The sequence below is a fragment of the Rutidosis leptorrhynchoides genome, chromosome 2 (assembly GCF_046630445.1).
Source record: "Rutidosis leptorrhynchoides isolate AG116_Rl617_1_P2 chromosome 2, CSIRO_AGI_Rlap_v1, whole genome shotgun sequence".
Classification (NCBI taxonomy): Eukaryota; Viridiplantae; Streptophyta; class Magnoliopsida; order Asterales; family Asteraceae; genus Rutidosis; species Rutidosis leptorrhynchoides.
Window position 1 is genome coordinate 92,398,456 of NC_092334.1, and position 20,212 is coordinate 92,418,667.

Sequence of the window (20,212 nt, forward strand, 5' to 3'; positions counted from 1 at the left end):
AAGAATATGCAATCCGAAAGGTCCTGCCGCATTGCGCGGGCCGATTCAGCTCTAGTTGTATATATTTTTGTCATTAATTTAAGTAATGTATTTTTTAGTAAATACGAGTAATTAATTTATTTCCATTATATAAATAAATTAAATATTAAATTAAAATATGAATGAGACACTGAACGATTTCTTCAATTTTAACTTGCGTGTTTAATCTATCTTGGAAGACAATGAAATTTGACATTGTGCCCGATATCTCGACTCCGCGTCCTCTATCACTTCTACATAATCCGTTGAAAAGCCTAAGTATTGTATTGTATGGGCCCAACTGAACTTGTAAGTAGCCCAAACAATCTAGGTCAAACTACCATCTCCTCATAAATCCTCTTTAATCACTTCGCTTACCCCATTTTTACACATCCTCATTTCGCCGTCACCACCAAACCCTAACCCTAACCCTAACCGGAGAAATGGGTAGAGTTATCAGAGCTCAACGTAAGGGAGCTGGCTCCATCTTCAAATCCCACACTCACCACCGCAAGGGTCCGGCAAGGTTCCGCAGTCTCGATTTCGGTGAACGCAATGGTTACCTAAAAGGAGTAATCACCGAAATCATTCACGATCCAGGCCGCGGTGCGCCTCTTGCTCGCGTCACTTTCCGTCATCCGTTTCGTTACAAACACCAAAAGGAGCTTTTTGTTGCAGCTGAAGGTATGTACACCGGTCAATTCGTGTTTTGTGGTAAGAAGGCTAATTTGATGGTTGGTAACGTGCTGCCGTTGAGATCTATTCCTGAAGGAGCTGTTGTTTGTAACGTCGAACATCACGTTGGTGACCGTGGTTCGTTCGCTAGGGCGTCAGGTGATTATGCGATTGTTATCAGTCATAATCCTGATAATGGTACCTCAAGGTATAAGCTCTTCAATTTGTAGTGTGATATATTATATGATCAAGTATGTGGTATTTGACCTTTTTTATATGTTGAATGTTTAATTTATGTTTAATAGTGATATATTGATATTTAGATTGTAGGATTACTTGCAGTTAACTTTTATCTTTTAATTTAATTTTAGAAGCTCGAGTTATAGTTGGCTTTTGTAGTTGAATTTTGAATTCATTTAGATGCATTAACCAGTATATGTTGTAGGATTACCTTTTTTATATGCTGAATGTTATTTGTGTTTTTATGTGTGCTAGTGTTATTTGTGATTTGTGTTTTTTAACTGAAAGGATGTTTTATTAACGGAGTATATGGTTCCTGATTTGATTATTTTTTTCAAATCATGTTAAAGTGATGCTTTAATTGAATCATTTTATGAAACATGATTATTTAAATGAATAACAAGGAATATGCACGTTTATGATAGACCATGTAGTTTCCAATTGCAATTTTAGTCTATTACATTAGTTTAAATTATATTATGTTTAGCTGTCATTCATTTAGTTTGAATGTTTATTGTTTTATATATCAGAGTGAAACTTCCGTCTGGAGCCAAGAAGATCGTGCCGAGTGGATGTCGTGCTATGATCGGTCAAGTTGCTGGTGGAGGACGTACTGAGAAGCCGATGCTCAAAGCTGGGAACGCATATCACAAGTTCCGTGTTAAGAGAAACTGCTGGCCTAAGGTTCGTGGTGTTGCTATGAATCCAGTGGAGCATCCTCATGGTGGTGGTAACCATCAACATATTGGACATGCAAGTACGGTTAGGCGTGATGCACCACCTGGTCAAAAGGTGGGTCTTATTGCTGCAAGGAGGACTGGTCGTCTTAGAGGTCAAGCTGCCGCTACTGCTGCTAAGGCTGATAAGTGATAAATGAGCATTATGGATGTTGAAGTTAGTTTTGGTACTTGGGATCGGTTATCTTCATTGATAGTTTTTTCCAGTTTATCTGCAAATGTTTTTATGGATGTTGAAGTTAGTTTTGGTACTTTGGATCCGTTATTTTCATTGATAGTTTTTTCCAGTTTATCTGCAAATGTTACGTTGCCATACATTATTATTATTAGGAAATATCTAACGTGTGCCCAAAGGCCACATGATAAGATCATTATTACATATATGAAATTTATGTTCCAACAATAATTCATAATGTTTCGCCATGCTGTTTTCTATAATTTTTCATATTTGCCCTTAAATTTGAATTATTAAAAGTTATAAGATGGAGGGTAAATTTGGAAAAAGTGGGCGGTGATTTAGTAGCAGTGGTGGCAATGTAGTTTTGTTACCTATTCCATTAGTGACCGCGGATTTTTTGGTACATCACATTCATGCATTTACGATTCATGTGACGATATTGATACTTCTGAAAGGATGTAATAGTTAATTTAAGATGCAATAATGCTCTTATTGTATGTCCATGGGATTCATTAACTAGTATCAAAGAAGCGTTGCATATTAGATTGGGTAACGCTATAACGTGTTGAAGTTTTAAACTGTACTTGCTTGACTAATATGTTCATGTTGAAATGGGTCAGGTCAATACTGTCAGGTTTGAGTTGATAAACTACAAATTACTCCGTATCATATTAGCAATTAGTAAGTTAGATACTCCGTATAATACAAATAATTATAATCACTTTATCTAGATCACATGTTTGTAACTGATATTATATAAACTATAACTTTTGTTATCATATGATTATTAGTGATCAAAGTCAAACAAATTTTCAAGTTACTACAAGGTGCTATAGCGGCATGGTAATCAAAATATGAGTACAGAATGCTATGTTTATCAGGTAATCGAGGAGCTCCACAACGTCACTACGCTCTGCGATTGCGAGTCTACTACTGATACAGCACCAACATCGATTAATGAGGGTCCAGAATTCCGTGTTATGGTTATGATATCAAAGAAATTAATGCTAAAACTAAAGCTATATTTGTGTATCCTTTATGTTATTTTCATGGCTAATTTTTTTTACATCCTGTATATATGCTATTATGACTGATTAATATATATGATTTTTTTATATTTGAATCTAATAACAAGTATTATGTATAACAGACGCTTTTCATATCCATTAAACATTGAATGTTGAATAAAAATCTGTGAGTTCTTGTCTAAGTTTATCAATGTCAGTTTGAGCACGAGATCTTTCTTCGACATCAACTGAGGTTAAATATGTAGCTCTCACTGATATCTTCTTTTCAATCGATTTTATCTGCATTTCAATAGACAAAACTTGTTAGACTAACTATTAACATAATAATGGTGGTTTAGTCAAAATTAGTTCTGACCTTTCTGTATGGCCATCTTGACAATCCATGTTTTCGGCAAATTTTCTTGATCACAGTTGGACAAACATTTATCTCCTTTGCAGCTACTTCTATAGGGATATTGAAGTAATTAGCGAGATCTCTCATCGTTAGTTTTCCTGTTCTTTCCCTCTGCTCAGATAGTTAAATTAAAATAAAAGGATTACTAAACACAAGCAAATCATGATAATAAACGAGAAAGGTTTTTCCAGTTCAGACTATCAGATGAACACGGTCTAACTGAGTTATCCTGTGACGTTTTCGACCCCACCCAAGATATGATGCTAACGAGGTTTAAACCTAAGACCTCATCGTGAGAATATCGGGACCCAATCACTAGGCAGTTTTGTGATAGTTAAGTAAATTATAACGATAATAATATTAGAAACTAATAGATCAATCAGTTAAAATGAAGGAGATAACCTGCATCGAAAGGGTGGTCCTGTTTGGATGTCTTGCTCTACTCGATTCCACACGTGGTTGGTTCATTTGATGACCACCTGCTTCAAGAAATTGTGTTCATATGTAAACTTCATGAATTTTTGAGTTATATATAAAATTTGATCATGTTTGATAACGAATAACCTGAGTCGTCGTTAGTGATGATATCATCAGTGACCAAACTATCGGCCCAATCGAACCCAACACATACGGCTTCGTAGAAATTAGAAAGTGGATCTTGCAGTGTTATGTAACCATTCGTTTTTCGTTCTTTGCAGTATTCCACAAGAAAACTCTTCACTTGAATTATACTTTCCTTGCAAAAACTGATCACAAACTGAACAATCAAGTTAATTAATGACACGAAATTAATTTGTAGTGAAATTAACCGATTAATAAAACTTACTCGAACATTTTGTACTCGTGACTTTCGTTTTCATTTGCATTATTAAGATCAACACTATACTTATCAAGAATCGCGTGACAGATCACTCCAACTCTTCCATGAACTTCAAGTTTCGTAATATCAATTCCTGATACGAAATTAAAACCAAACCTAAAACAATGAAAACATAAATATAAACTCAGATTTTAATAATGAAAAAGGCACAAACATGCACACCATTAGTATGTGAAATTTCTCTTAAAACTTGACAACAACTACAAGTATATAGAGAAACTTGCAATGGCCAAGTTGAAAGTTGAATAGGGTTTCCGTGATTACTCGATCTAGTGGACGTGTTTGTTTGAAAATCTTCTTCAAACATTTCATTATTCATAAACGTATCAACAATTGGATCACTGGTATGCGCATTTTGAGTACCATCCACCGTTGATTGATCAAGAATTGGATGGTTTTGTTGTGAAGAACTTGGTGGTACATCAGTGATTTTGAGTGATGGGGGATTGTTATCGTCTTGCAATAGATAATATTCGTACGCTTGTAATTGCTCTAATTGATTGTAATTAGGAAGATTTACATTGGTTTCTGACATAATTTGAGGCGGCGCTTGGAGTTGGAACCACCAAGCGCCGCTGTAATGGATCAACTTTCAAGAATTCGGTGCCCAGAAATCAAAGAATCGCAAGGGGAACTAGAGTGGAAGACGTTGTGATTTGCAGGGTACGGAAAAGAAATCTAAAAGAAAAGGTGGGAAACTAATGGCAGTTAAAAACCGTTTTTAAAGTTGATGTCCTTTTTTATCATTTCCATGTCAGCACATACCGTAAATGTTTAACACACACCAGCAAAAGTTAATCCATGTTGAATGTCAATATCAACTACACGGGGGAATATTTTCCAAAACATATTGGATTCTTTTCAGTGACACATATATAATTTGTCGGTTTATTAGTATTTTAATTTAAGGGTTATTGACAGAGGCGATTCTATGTGTGTTAGTGTGGGGTCAAAGGATCCCACTACTTTGGAAATTTTTAATATAATGTACTCTTCAAATTGTACGTAACACCACTAAATTTAGGTATAGGACCCCATGTATTTTTAGAATTTAAGGTTTCTTAGAGGTAAACAACCGCTAAATTACCATTCAAATATAATTAGCTTCGAAATTTTTTTGGGGACCCCATTGGATTTTCATCCTGGAGTCGCCACTGGTTATTGACCAAAACGTTCATTTTCACAACGAACTATTAATGATTCGCTGCAAAAATGCCCTCGTAAGTCGCAAGGTGACCGTGCGACTCATTATTCTTGAGTCATTGCCGACACTAATTCAAGAGACATGGACTCTAGAGCGGGACAACACGAGTCGCTCATTCGCACGATCGTCTTGCGACTTGCGTATGGTCCCGTCTTAACTCTAGCCCTCGAAGGCTCCATTGGCAGCAAATCCGCCCTCACTTAGCCCTCCTATTTCACCCCGCATGTCATCTTTTCACAACACATTTCAGCAGGAAAGTTAGTGGATAAATGTGTTGTACTGCCAGCTTCAATGAGTGTAGCTTGTTCAATTAAATAATAGTGTAGTTTTTTTTTTTTTTTTGAACAGCGATTGGGATCACCCGAAATAATAGTGTAGTTAGTGGTCCAAAATTATTATATATGAACACACTTACAGCAGCATAACCAGAATCACTTCAACGCCAAAGCGTTGTGCGGTACAACTCTCACTGCTAGTTAAGGTTAAAAAAAGACTTGAGACGGAGTCGAAACGGTTAGGACCTTAAAGGGTCAAGACTGGGTCGAGACAGCCGTTAACCAACATTGACTTTACATATATAAGTATATATTTATTTACATATTTTAAAGCCAAAAACTTATAATGACTAATTTGTAGCTATAATCACTATTACAGTTAATTTATTACAAATTATCAAACTAAAATACGACAATTTTGACTGATTTAACCGTGACTTTTGACCGACTTAACCGTGACTTTTGACCGACTTTTCCCGACTACGAACCAACTTTTGACCGATAGTCACCAATTTGTACTGCTGTACTTATGACAGACGGCGGCCAAGGAGGAGACGGGACGGGCTAGTAACCAAACCGTTGTAACAGCACGAAACAGGGTCGTTTGCAACCATGGTGCTAGTGTGGCTAAAGATAGAACACCATAATTATAGAGACTTCAGGTGTTACAAATAATTTCGGATTAATATTTGTAAGATAAGTTAGGTTAAGGGTTTCAGAAACCTTAAGCTATCTTGATTCAATTTCTCTCCTGACCCTTTATACCTTTGACCAAGTAACAAGTAATCATGAAACGATCCCCTTTAGCAATCAATGACAGTAATAACAGCTGGCAGCAAGCAATAATAACTACTTTGTGCATCAGAAATATAATATTACATGAAATAGGATCAACCTAGCTAGACCCTTTTGAGGTTACATAAAGAGTTACAAGATGCAAATCCATTGATGTTACATGCTAACCATATTGAAAGTGAAATTACAGTAAAACGAGTGAAAAACTTGACAAACAAACCAGAATACTCGACTAACATTAATTGTTTTTTTAAATATCTATGAAGTACAAAAAGAAGGTGGACAAAGTCAATCCAGGTCAATCTGAATAAACTCAAACCATAATTAAATGTTTAGCTGTCTTGACCCATATGAACACATTACCCAACATGCCTGTTTTGCCATTTCTAGCTATAAAATCCCAGATATTAAACAACATAAGCAAAAAGATTTTGATGACAAGTTTGCGTACCCGCTACGTTAATATTGAACATCACTATGTAAATTCCGGAAAATTCCTCAAAACAACCCAATCCATTTCTTAAACATCAATGCAGCTTCCCTCCTCTTTATCTGCGACTCGGTCTGAAATTTCGGAGTCTTCCCTTTGCAGAACGTTTTATGGTACTTCAAAAAAAGTGTGCGATACTTGTACTTGTCTACGAACATTTTACCTTTTTCCATCATCTCCACAACTTCATTAGCTCGGATAAAAAACCCGCCCCTTACAAAAGTATACAGTACAGAATCCAACAATTCTTGATCAAACTTCATTCCATGATAAAAACCAAGAACTTTCATTTCACCCCAAAGTTCAGTTACCTCAGTATACTTCCCTCCAATAGCAGCATAACCCGTTACTAACGAATGAAACGTTTGTGCGTTTGGTTCGTGCCCTAAACTCCTCATCTTCTTAAGAGCTTTCTCGGCATCTTGCATTAATCTCTTTCTACAAAAAAAGTGAATCACATTGTTCCAATCATGAACGCCACAGTCAACCGTTTGACCATCTTTAATTTCCTGTAATAGTTTCGCCATAAGTTTAGCTTCTCCACTACCCATACAACCATGAACCAGTTTATCAAATTCTTGTTGACCAGTTCTATCTAATTTAGATTCTTTCATTTCTTTAAACAAACTCAAAGCCCCGTGAGTATCATCGTTGACCACACGGGACTCGATCAGCGCATTGTAAGAACTAGCATCTAGCTGGATTCCAGCTTTTCGCGCGTCTCTAAGAAGTGATTTGACTTCTGTTGACCTGTTTTCTTTACAATAGGCTTTTAGAAGAGATGAATACACAGAAGACCCTGTTTTAACTCCACAAAGGCGCATTTCATCGAGCAAATCATGTGCACGATCCAACCATCCAAGAGAAATACATGAATGGACGACTTGAACCAACGGCGAGCTATCAATAGAAACCGGTGAATCCTCTTTTTCCACCTTGACTAGAAACGCAACGAGTTCCTTTATTTTGTTAGATTCCAAAAAGGCCTTCACTAGTTTCACGAATACTGTTTCCGTCGGTTGGATTATACCATGTTCAGTTGTTACAAGTTCTAATTGCTTCTGAAACTTTAGTACTAATGTATCAAGTAGCTCCTTAGCCTCTGCTTCAAGTTTTAGAAACTTCCGGTCTCTACTAAACTCTTCAAACGTCAATGTTTGGGTCCTAATCGGTGTAGAGCTCTCCACATCATTTGACTTTTCATGGGTCAAACTTTCACGAGCCTCTACTTTGTTAATTTTTGTGACTTCAAACATGAAAGTGGACATACCAAGCGAATTTTGAGCTTTCTTTGCCTTTCGGAGCATTTCTTTAACCATTTGTGATGCAGATTCCAAATCACCAAATTTCAAATGACAAGAAAGCAAACAATTATAAAACTCCCTAAACTGAATATCACTTAAATCATGAGCATCGTCGATGTATCTTTTTAGTTTCTTAAGCTCATCTCTTCGTCCATTTCGTTCATATATGTGACCCATCAAGATCAACATCGTAACATCCGTTTTAACACCAATTCGTGGTATCATCTCCAAAAGCTGCTCTGCTTTCCTACTTGTCCCAAAAAGAAGACATCCGGCCAATACAATGTTCACAGCAGTCGTATTAGGCTTCATGGCAATCAAAATTTCATTACTCTTTTTACGTGGGTCCACCCTTCCATCTTGAAACTTATAACCAATCTCAATTACCAACTCAGCAGCCAGGTAAGCACCAGCAGCCGTTTGTGACATGTGTCCTAATATAGCAGACCAAGCAGTAACTGGAGGAAAGTGCTCGGTTTCAACCAACTTTCTCAAAACGGTTGCTGCATTTACAGGTAAACCGTATCTTGCAAGACATAACGATAGATATATAAGAGTTTCCTTTTCAAGCAAGTTCTGTTTGTGCTCATTAATAGCCTTTACTACTAAGTCATAAGCCCGATCGAGCCATTGAATCTCTAAACTTTGAGCGAAAGCTGCAAGAAGATTGTTTACTATAGATTTCCTAGGAAACCCTTCCATGTTCATGTGTTGTTCGTATAAGTTCCAAGAGTCATTAAGCCTGTTTTCATCAAGTGCATTTTGTAACTCCTCACTTAACTTAGCAGGATCCCGAGCTTGGACGAGGATTGTGCTGGACAAAGTCGAAAAAGATTGGCATCGATGGTTATTAACTGTTCGATGAAATGTCACTCTGTCACAAGAATATCGTGTACATCGTTGTAGCGTATCAGCACTAAGATTACTGTAAGAAAACATGCCATGAACAACAGCATATACAACCTTTGAGTTCCCATGTCTGAGTCTCCTTGCTAGCATTATCGATCTATCGCCGTTAAAATAAAATAAAAAATAAAAAAAAATTATGGGTTTATCTGCAAATTCTTAGTGACACAACATGTTCGTCATTGTAATTACATGATCACCAAACATTATAAAGTAAAAAATTAGGCATATATGAAAGCAGTTTTGTTTGAATACTCTCAGAGGATTTTAATCAAACACTTGGCGTGCATAATGATGAACCCAATTTGATAACCATCAACCAGCATTCCCCTTACGAATGAAGCTATAAAATTTGTATCAAATGACAAACATTTTACTTACATGCCAATATTAACACGGCTAGATACGGTTTTGATTGGCTTATTATACTACCAGTAGTAGAATACACGTGAGGGTAAAAAGAAAAAGGAAGGGTTGTTTGTTTGGTGGGGTGTAGCTTATTTTTTTTAACTAATACACGTTATGAAGAAATAAAAATATTATTATATATGTTAAATAAATAAATAAAAAAAATTAGTTATTAACCAGTACTAGAATACATGTGACTATGTGAAGGTAAAAAGAAAAAGGAAGGGTTGTTTGGTCAGTGGGAATTGAATGCCTATGCAAAGTCATAACGAATCATAGAACGTGTTGTACCTTTGCTAGGATTCACAGTATCAACATCGTAGAACCACAGAACGTTTGTTGTTTAGCTTTCTCCTTTATTTAATTGGCCTCTTGTTTCGGTCTTTATTGTAATTTTTGTTTTCTTTGAGCCAAGACTACCTCTTCGTTGTATTTCATTTTTAAGGTTTCATCTTTTCGATGAATATCCTTGTGTTTCATAAAGTTTTAGTTTGTTCTCTAAAAAAATGATACACTAATATATATTATGTACGGAGTATAAAGCCATATTAGGAGTGTTTAATGTTCAGTGTTGAACCGTTTAATCAAAAAATCAAACTGAATCAAAATTAGAAAAAATCAAACTGATTTTGACTTTGATTTTCAATTTGTTTCCAATTTACAAATTTAAATTCGATTTTTTATTCTATGAATGTAGTTAAACTGAAAACTTAATATAAAAGCAAATTTAACTAAAAAATACAATATTAAATTTCTAGAGTATTAACTTATTTATATTGATACATCACATACTGATTTTAAATCAAAAGTCGAATTCAAGATTAATTAGTACTTACTTAGAATTATTTTGGTTATTTTATAAATTTTTTAGTTTTTCGGTTATACTGAAATCGAACCAAATTCAAATTCAATTTTAAATACGGTTACAGTTATATAAATTGGTTTCAGTTCAGTTTTCATTTCATATAAAAAAAAAATCAAATAAAAAAATCAAACTAGATAAATCAAAGAAACCAAACAAACAAATACCCTTACGTAGAGATGTTCATGGTACATTTTATAGCTTTAACTTTTTTAACTATGAAAATAATCACAAGTTAAAATTTTATTTATTAAAATAAACTTAAAGAATTGGTACTTATATATAACATATAGATATAGAAATAAACTTAACGAATTGATACTTAAATAACGTATAAAAATAAACAAGAAAATTGATACATAACATATGCAAAATGAGATTTTATACCTAGCAAGCTTTATTAGTAAACAATTAGTCGAAAGTAATGTACAAGGGGATGTAGCTCAGATGGTAGAGCGCTCGCTTAGCATGCAAGAGGTACGGGGATCGATACCCCGCATCTCCATTAATTTTATTTTATAAGTTATTGTCAATGTCAATATGGGATGTTACTTTGCTATTTTGGTAGCCAAGACTACCGCTTTTTCCTTTTTTTTCCCTTTTAAGTCCCGGTCCAATATTAGTTCTCGAAGATAGAATAAAAAAATTGTTTACCTTTCAATTGTTCAAATTCGAAGCACATATCTCCTTTCGATAAATGCCCGGAAAAACCACTTTAAATTTAAACTGTCGGAACTTTTACCTCATTCAAACCCAATGGCTATAATCATCTCAAAATCATTCTTGTACGCTACAATAAAAGCAGTACATGTGACCCTTTTTGTTATAAAAACAATAAGAAGCTGATATGCTCATATAATTGTCAAAAAGAACAAGTGTGTCTAATTAAGATTATATGAGGAGGCACACAAGCAACGGCGAGTTTAGTTAGTGACCCGTGAGATTACGGGACACCACTAGTTCAAAATTTTTAAATAGAAAATACATTTTAAATTGTATATAAGACACCACTAAATTTAACTGCATGACCCCATATATTTTTTAGATTTATAGTTTTTTCTTTTAAATTTTATACTACACCACCAAATTTAACTACACGGACCTTATATTTTTCGAATTTGTGGTTTTTGGAAATTAAACTAGTAATAAAATAACATTTAAATATATTTATTACTGAAAAAAATTTAAAGACCCCATTGAATTACATTAGTGGAATCGCCATACAAGAAATTGTAGAGAATTTTGTTGATGTTCTTGGCTTGTTTAATCTGAGGTACATGTGATGCCTTCTTCATTACCTTCAATGATGCATTTTTCCCCAACATTCTAAATCAACACAACACGTCAAAATTTAAAAATAGTGGTCTAGATGATTAAAATTTTCGACAATTTTGTTTATTCGCTGCCATATTCTTATGAAAGAATGTAAGGTGTTTGGGACTGCATTTCAAAATCGTTCATTTTTAAAATAATTTAATGAAAAACCACATAAGAACCAGCTTCTTTAAAATTGTTCTCTCGCTCTCTCTACCAAAACACAGATAATCACTTTTTAGAATTGTGCAATCTTTGAATTTTTTTTTTTTTTTTTTTTACATATAGTTATTTATGCAGATGTTATGTTGTCTAGGCTCACTGCAGAAAGTAGTCCTTAGTCCTTACTACATAGTTGATGTTAATCTTTCTTAGGGAGTATTGACAACCAGCAACCAATAGGAGGCCTAGACACAAAATTTTAGATCAAACAAAATTGAAAGTGATTTGGCCGAGAACAAACCATTCGCATTTAACGCCCAATGCCATTTGTCTGGTGATGAATTCAGCATATTCGCAGTACCAAGAATAACCTTAAAAGTTGTTTGTCTAAGTGTTTTTCAATCAGATGTTGATGTTGTAGGGTTCGATACAATTGTAATTCAATTAGATCTTGTATTTTAATCTGAATCTTTTTTTTTTAAATTAAAATATAAAAGCGACTGATGTCTAGAATGTGAAACGACCTTGACTTGTTTCCGAAAACGACAATAATTTATTTTTAAACAAGCTTACTGCGTGGCGCAACATAACACTGCTCGGCGCACTGTACAAAGAGTTCAGGGCTGGTTCCAGTTTCCCCTTCACTGCGTCGTCCAGGAATTTTGCGCGGCGCGCAGTAACCCAACACCTGATTCCAACTTAACAAGTTTGACCCATTTCCACTTTACTCATTAACATACAAAAAGTATTCAGATCAGCCAGACCTGTTTTACAATTGAACACACATTAAAATAAGGTATCTAAATAAGTGACCAAGGTAAAAACGCCCCTCTGGTCATTTATGACCCATTACACAATCGAGTAATTCGGACCCAAATTACAATTAATCAAAAGACACTTGGTAAGAGCATGACATTCGGGACTAACTACCCCAGAACTAAGGCAACACCAAAACGCATAAGTGTTCCTAGCCCAACAAACGTCCTTCAAGCTTGTAAGCTAATCGCCAAGCTTACCTTTCCCCTTGCCCGCTACCGAATCTATAAAAGAGATAACAATAAACGAGTAAGTTAACGCTTAGTGAATGTAATAATTATATATACATACAGATAAGTCACACAATCACACATGTAACACCAAACTCACAATCACATAAGCACAATACACTATCGTGGGCAAGAAATACATTAAAGCATAAAACATCACATTGGTTAAACTCTAATTCAATCAAGACACATATGGTTAACCATAATCTCCGGTTACCCGTCGACGAACGATGCAAAGTGATCTGACACACGATCACAACCGTAATCATCAAATACCTGTCGACAAACGACGTATAGTGAATCCCACAAAAGGTCAATTCACTATGATCACCGTGTGGCCGTCGACGAACGACAATTAGCAAATCCAACTAACGGTCAATTCACTACAACCACAAACCAACCTATTCATGCATATATATTACCATTACACTCACCTTGAATTTCTCTACCAATACAATCCTTTAATCCCGCAAATCGTCGATGCAATTCACCTCAAACACCAAACAAAACTAAATAGGTTGAAATAGTCACATTCCTCTTCAATTGATGCTTTCTCACACTAGATTATGTACTCTAGAAAGAATGAGCTCTCAATAAAGTGTTCAAACACAAAATAAAGATTCCAGATCAGTTTAGGGCTAAAAACCGTCTTTAGTGTTTTTGGAATAAGACCCTCTATTTACAAAAGCCGTCAAAAAACAACCCAACATTCAGACATGTTACGCGGCACGCAACAAAACAGTTAGAGAAACTAGTGAGTGTTACAGAACGAATATTTAATGGTGGTTACGAATGTTGGAAACAGTCAAGGACTAATACTATTGGACTCAAAGTATGAGCTCGATCTCCAAATATCTCGAACAGTGTAAGTCTTCTACCTTTTTATCTTTTACCTTTTACCTAAATTATAAAAACTAAATCTCGATTAGAAACAATCTTAGATACTTCATGGGCTGATATTTGTATCAACCACCGACCTCCCTAAAACCCTGAGTCAGTTATTAACTTAAACCCCCCAAAAATGGCGATGAAGACCGCGACAACCGTGGGGGCCGCTGGTCCACGTGGCCTCAGATCGCTATTCTCAACTCTATCTATTATGGATGGATTCAGTAATCGAAAGTCCCTCCAACTCAATCAATATCAACAACCGGTAACTTTCCCTTTCCTTCTCAGCCTGCCGCCAATCAACCGCAACGCCAGCAACTTAATCCTTCTACAAACCTCTTCGTATCAGGCGCATCTCACTCTGTTTTACTTTTTTTTTTATGTTTATATCTGTATTATATATAGCCTTAATTTATTCAATTAGCATGCTAATCACTTTAAATTGCTACTTATGTTATTAATCTCTGTTAATTCACGATGATTAAATAGTTAGCTTTCTTTAGTACTTGAGATTGAAATTAATAATAGGTTATTTAGGTTGTGGATTAATTGTGAGTACTTTTTCACATATCCTGCACGTGCTGCTTGATGTGTATGTTATTGAGTTATTGTTTATGCTGCCGAATGTAGGTCTTAGCAAACGTACAACCGATAAAGGGCTTCGAAAATGTTTTGCAAAGTTTGGTGAAGTTGTTCATGGTTTGATTCGCCTTTATAAATTACTATCAAATATCAATCCAAGTTTCTTACTTATGACTGTACTGGTATTTATGTTATTTACTCACTTTCTGTTAATTTTTGCAGCTAGAGTTGTTAAGGACCGAGCAGGTTGGTCAGAGGGGTTTGGTTATGTACGATATTCTACACTTGAAGGTGCTGCAGCCGGTATAGTAGGCATGGATGGGAAGGTAATTACATTAAAACTCGCTAAAAGCCATTGATGTGCCGATATTTACTTTAACGTCTTTACTGTCCGTGTTACAGTATCTGGATGGTTGGGTAATTTTTGCGGAGTACGCGATATCAAGAGACTCTCCATCATCACCTTCGCCTTATGGAACTAACCAATATGGCCGCCAACGAGTAATAAAGCATCATCAATGGTAACAATGGTTAATTGATAAACAACATATGATTGTCTGTCTATGAGTAACTTATTTCTTTTAACTGTATTGGGAATTTGAACGATAAATTTTTTTATCTTTATTTATTCTAGCAGTCATTCAACTTAACATTGGTAATGTGCATGTGTTATCTAATTGAAACAGCCTTCAGGTGCTTGTTGGAAAAACTATAATAATAATAATCAGTATCATTTTACTATTTCAATCCGTAATTGAAACCTGTTAAATTGATGTGTGTTGTTCTATAGATGATATTCTGTTTCGCTTGTTAGTTAGCAATAATCTTGGCCATTTCAATCACTGGTGTCAATGTTACGCATCATGAGTAATATTTGCATTGTTGCAAACCCATCTGGGCTGACTAGTAGGTTTGGTTACTAGCCCGTCCTGTTTCGCTTGAATCTTCTAATTAGTAGGTCAATTTTAAAAATTCGGGTCAAAGTCGGTCTGATTCTATCTCGGGTCTGAATCGATTAAAGTCAAAGTTCGGTCAAAATTTACTCCGTAATATTTTTAATATTAAGATTTTGTGTCCTGTACATATGTGAGAAAATTTTACGTTTGATATATTTACGTGTAACATATATATCTTAATAAATATATATGCGTAATTTGTGTGTTACCATATGTGCAATCTTTGATTTGTGTCTTTGAAAGATTTAACATCTTCTGTTTTAGTCATTTATGTAGATGTTGCATTGAATTAACATTTTTGATTTGTAGTCCTTTACTACACAGTTGATATTAATATTCCCTTAGATAAATTACAAGTATGATTTTGATTTAGGGTAGAATAACAAGTACAAATCAATACAACACATATTTTTCTAACATAAAGACAATGCCAACACAAAAAAGTTTACAAGCTTAATGTTAGGCTTCATTCTCTCCATACGTCATTCCGTTCATCGTATCATATAACGGTTTGTTCAAAGTTTCCGGCAAGTAAAAGGTAAGAAGACCACCCACAAGTCCACATATGCCGAAAATCATAAACGGAACCCCACCGCCCAAAACCACCACGAAAGGCGCCAAAATGGCTCCAAATTGTGCCGCCTGTGTAGCACAACCAAGTGCTGCATTCCTCACCACTGTCGGAAACAACTCCATTGCATATATAAACAACAAATTATAAGTAGCCGCCATACCAAATATTCCGAGTACACCACAACCCATCCTAACCACCTTCATTACCCCTTTACTTCCTATAAAACATCCTGCAATGCAAAATAACCCACTGAACCACTGGGTCCCGATCGCTAGCGGTTTCCTCCCAAACCTATCGATCAAAACAGCCGTGAGGTAAAACGCAGGAACTTCAGCAAGTGCGTTGACCAAGACATTAAGGTACAAATTTGTCTCGAGGTTGACCACGTTTAAGCTAAGACCATAGTACACAATCGAGCACGTGAAGTTTATCCCCACGACCAAGATCAAACGTATCCTTGTTAATCGCGATTTTAATGCATCTAACACCGACCCCGTTACAACTTCTTTAGACCGGATCTCGTGACTCTTCTCATCGAGATTGTTAGTCTCTTCATCACGCGCAACATACACATTTTCGGGAATTGATCTCCCGTTTGTGGTGGCAATGGCGCGCATTATTTTCATAGCGTTTTCGGTTTGTCCTCTAATAAGGTACCAACGAGGGGACTCGTATATGAACGGTAGGATCACAAACACAAAAATAATAGAAGGTATCGACGAAGCAATATATAAAGACCGCCATGTTCGGAAAACATAAGCTATCCCGGATAAAATCGCTATCCCTCCCGAAAAGAAATAAAAAGTAGACATCCCGGCCATACCACGTTTCGAGGGCCCCACAGGCTCAGTGGCGAGAACGAATGCACAAAGGCCAACTCCACCGGTGCTGAAACCGGTAAGAAAACGGAGGAGGACATAGATGAGGTAGTTTGGAGATAGGGATGTTAGCATACCGAAAATGGCATTCAGTATGCACACAACAGTTAGGGAGCCTTTTCTACCCAGTTTCGAGTCCGACAGATGCCCAAATATCCCAGCACCTACAAAATAGATCATAGAATATTTAGAATAGTTGGAATAACATCTATGCAGTAATAGTAACTTCATTTAACTAGGGCATGGGTCCATACTTTGTTGGATCATGAATCGGATCAAGATCCATTGAAAGACCCATCGAGACATTCATAACTTTGGTGCTTATTTCCTTACAACTATAATAATTTTGTACGGTATATAATTGAGTAATTTATCACTGAATGCTCACGGAATAACTCAATTAGACCCTCTCAAGATAGTCTAAACAGAAAAAACATCGTGTTTTCGATAGCTTGATCATGAAAAACGTTCACTTTTTAAACAATTTAGTGAATTTTTAAATCCATTTAACTAAAGGGGTAACATAATCTGTAGAATGAGATATAGCTAACTAGCATCACGATTCTAGTGGATTAAGAGATATTGTATTTTATTTGTTTATTATTTTTGAACAACGAGTTATGAGTCAACAACGGAGGTTCGCATTGGAATACTAATCACCCGATCATATTAGTTATGAGTCACTCCCAACGGGGGTTCGCATTGGGATACTAATCACCCGATCATATTCATGACGTGTGTTGGTAGGAAATCGCAATGAGAAAGCCCCTTGAAGATCGAACCTACCTTTCGCATCCATCGAATACCCGTAGAACTAGGATACCACTCACTCAATGCACAAGAACTTAAAGTTTAAATAAATAACTAGAAGATAAGAAATTCAAAATGGATCTCTATCGTTGAATCAGATATTCGGTACCAAGATTCTTTTTTCCTTCTGCCGTCAAACTTACCTTAATAATTAGTAATTAAGATTAATTAGTTATCAACTAGCTAGTCTCTCTTCAATCTTCAGTCAACCCATCTTAACAAAAAGTTAAAAACATAGCTATCTGCTCTTCAAAAAATAAAATAATAATAATAGTAGTAATAAAATAAATAAATATAAATATTAAAATCTTCATAACTACGTTTATGCACCAGGCACGGGTGTCAGATAAAAAAACTCAGAAAAACATGGACATAACACGCACACCAGAACACATTAACTAATCTATCACCACCGATAACTTACCATTCTTTATCTCATTTTTACTTTTTTTGAAAAAAAAAAAAAAAAAAAAAAAAAAAAAACTTTTAACTGATTTTTATTTTTTCCTAAAAAATGTTTGTTTTTCTTTTCTCTAGAAAACATTCATACACTCACACTGTCACACATTTATACATATTTATTTATCTTTCACAAGAACTTATAACTATATATGGTGAATCACATACATATGGACTACCAAATAGAGATTCAATATAATCTAAATTAGAGTTGCGTTATAAACCATAGTTACTCGTGAACTACTCGAATTTGACTTAGTAAGTTTAAACGAGCTCGAAACGTGTTTTATTAAACGAGTTGTACTTGTATATTTAGAGCCCTGCTAAAACCTTCATTATTTTATGTGGCAAAAATTAAAACAAAATATTAAAATAAAGAAAAAGACAAAAAACGTACCAATCATGCAGCCACCGAAGAACAGGGCTTGAACAAGACCAACCTTATATTTGTGACCACAAATCAACCCCCATTCCGCCACCGTAGACACACCGGACCCACCATCCCACCGCCATGTACCATCGTTCATCTCACAAACATCGCCACCTACCACACAACTTGAACCCGGTTCACAAATCCAATCCGGTTGGCGGTCAGCAAATATCATAACCATAGTATGAAAAGCTTCAAGTGCCCAAGCCATACATGTCAACACAAAGTGTTTAAATTGCCAATAACCAAACTCGCCACAATATTTTTGTAACATGTCATCGATACATAAACGTTCGATATGCAGGTGGGTCCCATCTAGGTCGTCGTTAGTGGTGGTGTCGGTTGGTGGTCGGAGTAGAGGTGACCGGAGATCGGCCGTGGGTTTATGGGATGTCATACGAGGTGTGATAGTGGTACTATATCTAGATTAGTTAGTTAGGATATTGTGTTATATTGTTAGTTATTGTAGGATGTTATTTGTAGAAATAGAAGAGTTTGTTTGGGTGGATATAAATATATTCCCAGTTCACCACTTGATATTCTGCTCCGTATTATTTATTACTCGTATTATTTGTTATTTTATTTTGTTTTAATTTAGTTCAAGGCTAAGTAGAGGAGAAATGTAATTTTTACCCGAATGTTCTGTTATTCACTTTTTTCACCGGTCCCTAAGATGGTGTTAATAAAGTTTGAACTACATTTTTTAAGGATATCATAAAGTTTGAGCTACATTTTGTAAGAATATCATGACTCGATCAATATACTATTTTGAAATTTTGAAATGATTATTATGTTATTTCACTTTGTGTTAAAAATAATAAAAATGCTAATTATTCTACTTATAAAGTATTGTTGTACTTAAATGTTACATGTACTGTATTTGATCTCCCATGTAAGTCATAAAAATTAATCGAGTAGGGACCGTCAAATTGTAGATTCAAATCGGATCTTGAGTTTGGCAACAAAGAAAAAGATGCTTGGAAATGGTCACTACATAGCAGCGGGTTATTCTACTCATACGTGTTAACTAAATTAATCAACGAAGGAATACTCCCTAGCTCGTTCACGTCTGTTGCTACTCTTCGAAATAAATTACTATACTTTCGCAAAAAATAGAGGTGTTTGTTTGGAGAGCACTAAAAAACAAACTACCAGTTAGACCCAGTGGCGGCGTAAGGTGAAAAACTATTTTGGGAGGGCTATTGCTAAATTTATAAACTTTTAAGATGGCCATAAAGGTAATATTATAAAGTTATCTTAAAATATAAGTAATTTTACACTAGAAGTCAAAATTTAAGGATGGTCATGGCCCTCTTTTACTAACACATAGTACCGCATCTGGTTAGACCCGAGCTCGATAAACGGAGTATCGACCTTGACTCGACAAGATATCCGGTTTGCGACAACGACATTAAAACTTTAGAACAAATTTTGTTACAATGTTCTTCTGCAAAGGATATATGGATACGTTTGTTTCGGTGGTGAGGATTACCATATAACACTACACGTACAATCGCTAAATGACATGCTGGGTGTAAACTCATCGTCGTCTGCAAGCGGCACAATATGGAAAACATGTGTGTGGGTTAGTGCCTATAAGATATGGCAAAGCAAAAATAATAAACTTTTCCACAACTCGAGTTGGTCTGGTCCATTTGCGCTTCTGGAAATACAATTTTGTAGCTTTGAGTGGGTCTCGAACCGAGAGAAGGTGATGTC

At 35.5% G+C, this 20,212-nt stretch overlaps 4 protein-coding genes and 1 non-coding gene across 5 annotated transcripts; 3 read left to right on the forward strand and 2 right to left on the reverse strand.

Moving 5' to 3' along the window:
* The first annotated feature begins 351 nt into the window (after positions 1-351).
* LOC139891147 (large ribosomal subunit protein uL2) lies at positions 352-1,947 on the forward strand. Its single transcript, XM_071874085.1, has 2 exons — positions 352-901; positions 1,464-1,947. Exons 1-2 carry the CDS (start codon positions 462-464, stop codon positions 1,801-1,803), a joined length of 780 nt encoding a protein of 259 aa, XP_071730186.1. The 5' UTR covers positions 352-461; the 3' UTR covers positions 1,804-1,947.
* Positions 1,948-6,488: 4,541 nt separating this feature from the next.
* Positions 6,489-9,724, reverse strand: LOC139891148 (pentatricopeptide repeat-containing protein At1g03100, mitochondrial-like). The gene has a single exon (XM_071874086.1). It carries the CDS (start codon positions 9,215-9,217, stop codon positions 6,923-6,925), a length of 2,295 nt encoding a protein of 764 aa, XP_071730187.1. The 5' UTR covers positions 9,218-9,724; the 3' UTR covers positions 6,489-6,922.
* A 1,102-nt stretch (positions 9,725-10,826) lies between these two features.
* TRNAA-AGC (transfer RNA alanine (anticodon AGC)) lies at positions 10,827-10,899 on the forward strand. The gene has a single exon. It is a non-coding gene; the product is annotated as a tRNA-Ala (tRNA).
* Positions 10,900-13,937: 3,038 nt separating this feature from the next.
* LOC139888062 (organelle RRM domain-containing protein 2, mitochondrial-like) lies at positions 13,938-15,200 on the forward strand. Its single transcript, XM_071871095.1, has 7 exons — positions 13,938-14,008; positions 14,065-14,153; positions 14,435-14,503; positions 14,609-14,712; positions 14,789-14,907; positions 15,073-15,079; positions 15,177-15,200. Exons 1-7 carry the CDS (start codon positions 13,938-13,940, stop codon positions 15,198-15,200), a joined length of 483 nt encoding a protein of 160 aa, XP_071727196.1.
* Positions 15,201-15,688: 488 nt separating this feature from the next.
* Positions 15,689-19,022, reverse strand: LOC139891149 (organic cation/carnitine transporter 4-like). Its single transcript, XM_071874087.1, has 2 exons — positions 18,461-19,022; positions 15,689-16,958 (listed from the first exon to the last, which is right to left on the reverse strand). Exons 1-2 carry the CDS (start codon positions 18,888-18,890, stop codon positions 15,802-15,804), a joined length of 1,587 nt encoding a protein of 528 aa, XP_071730188.1. The 5' UTR covers positions 18,891-19,022; the 3' UTR covers positions 15,689-15,801.
* Positions 19,023-20,212: the final 1,190 nt, after the last annotated feature.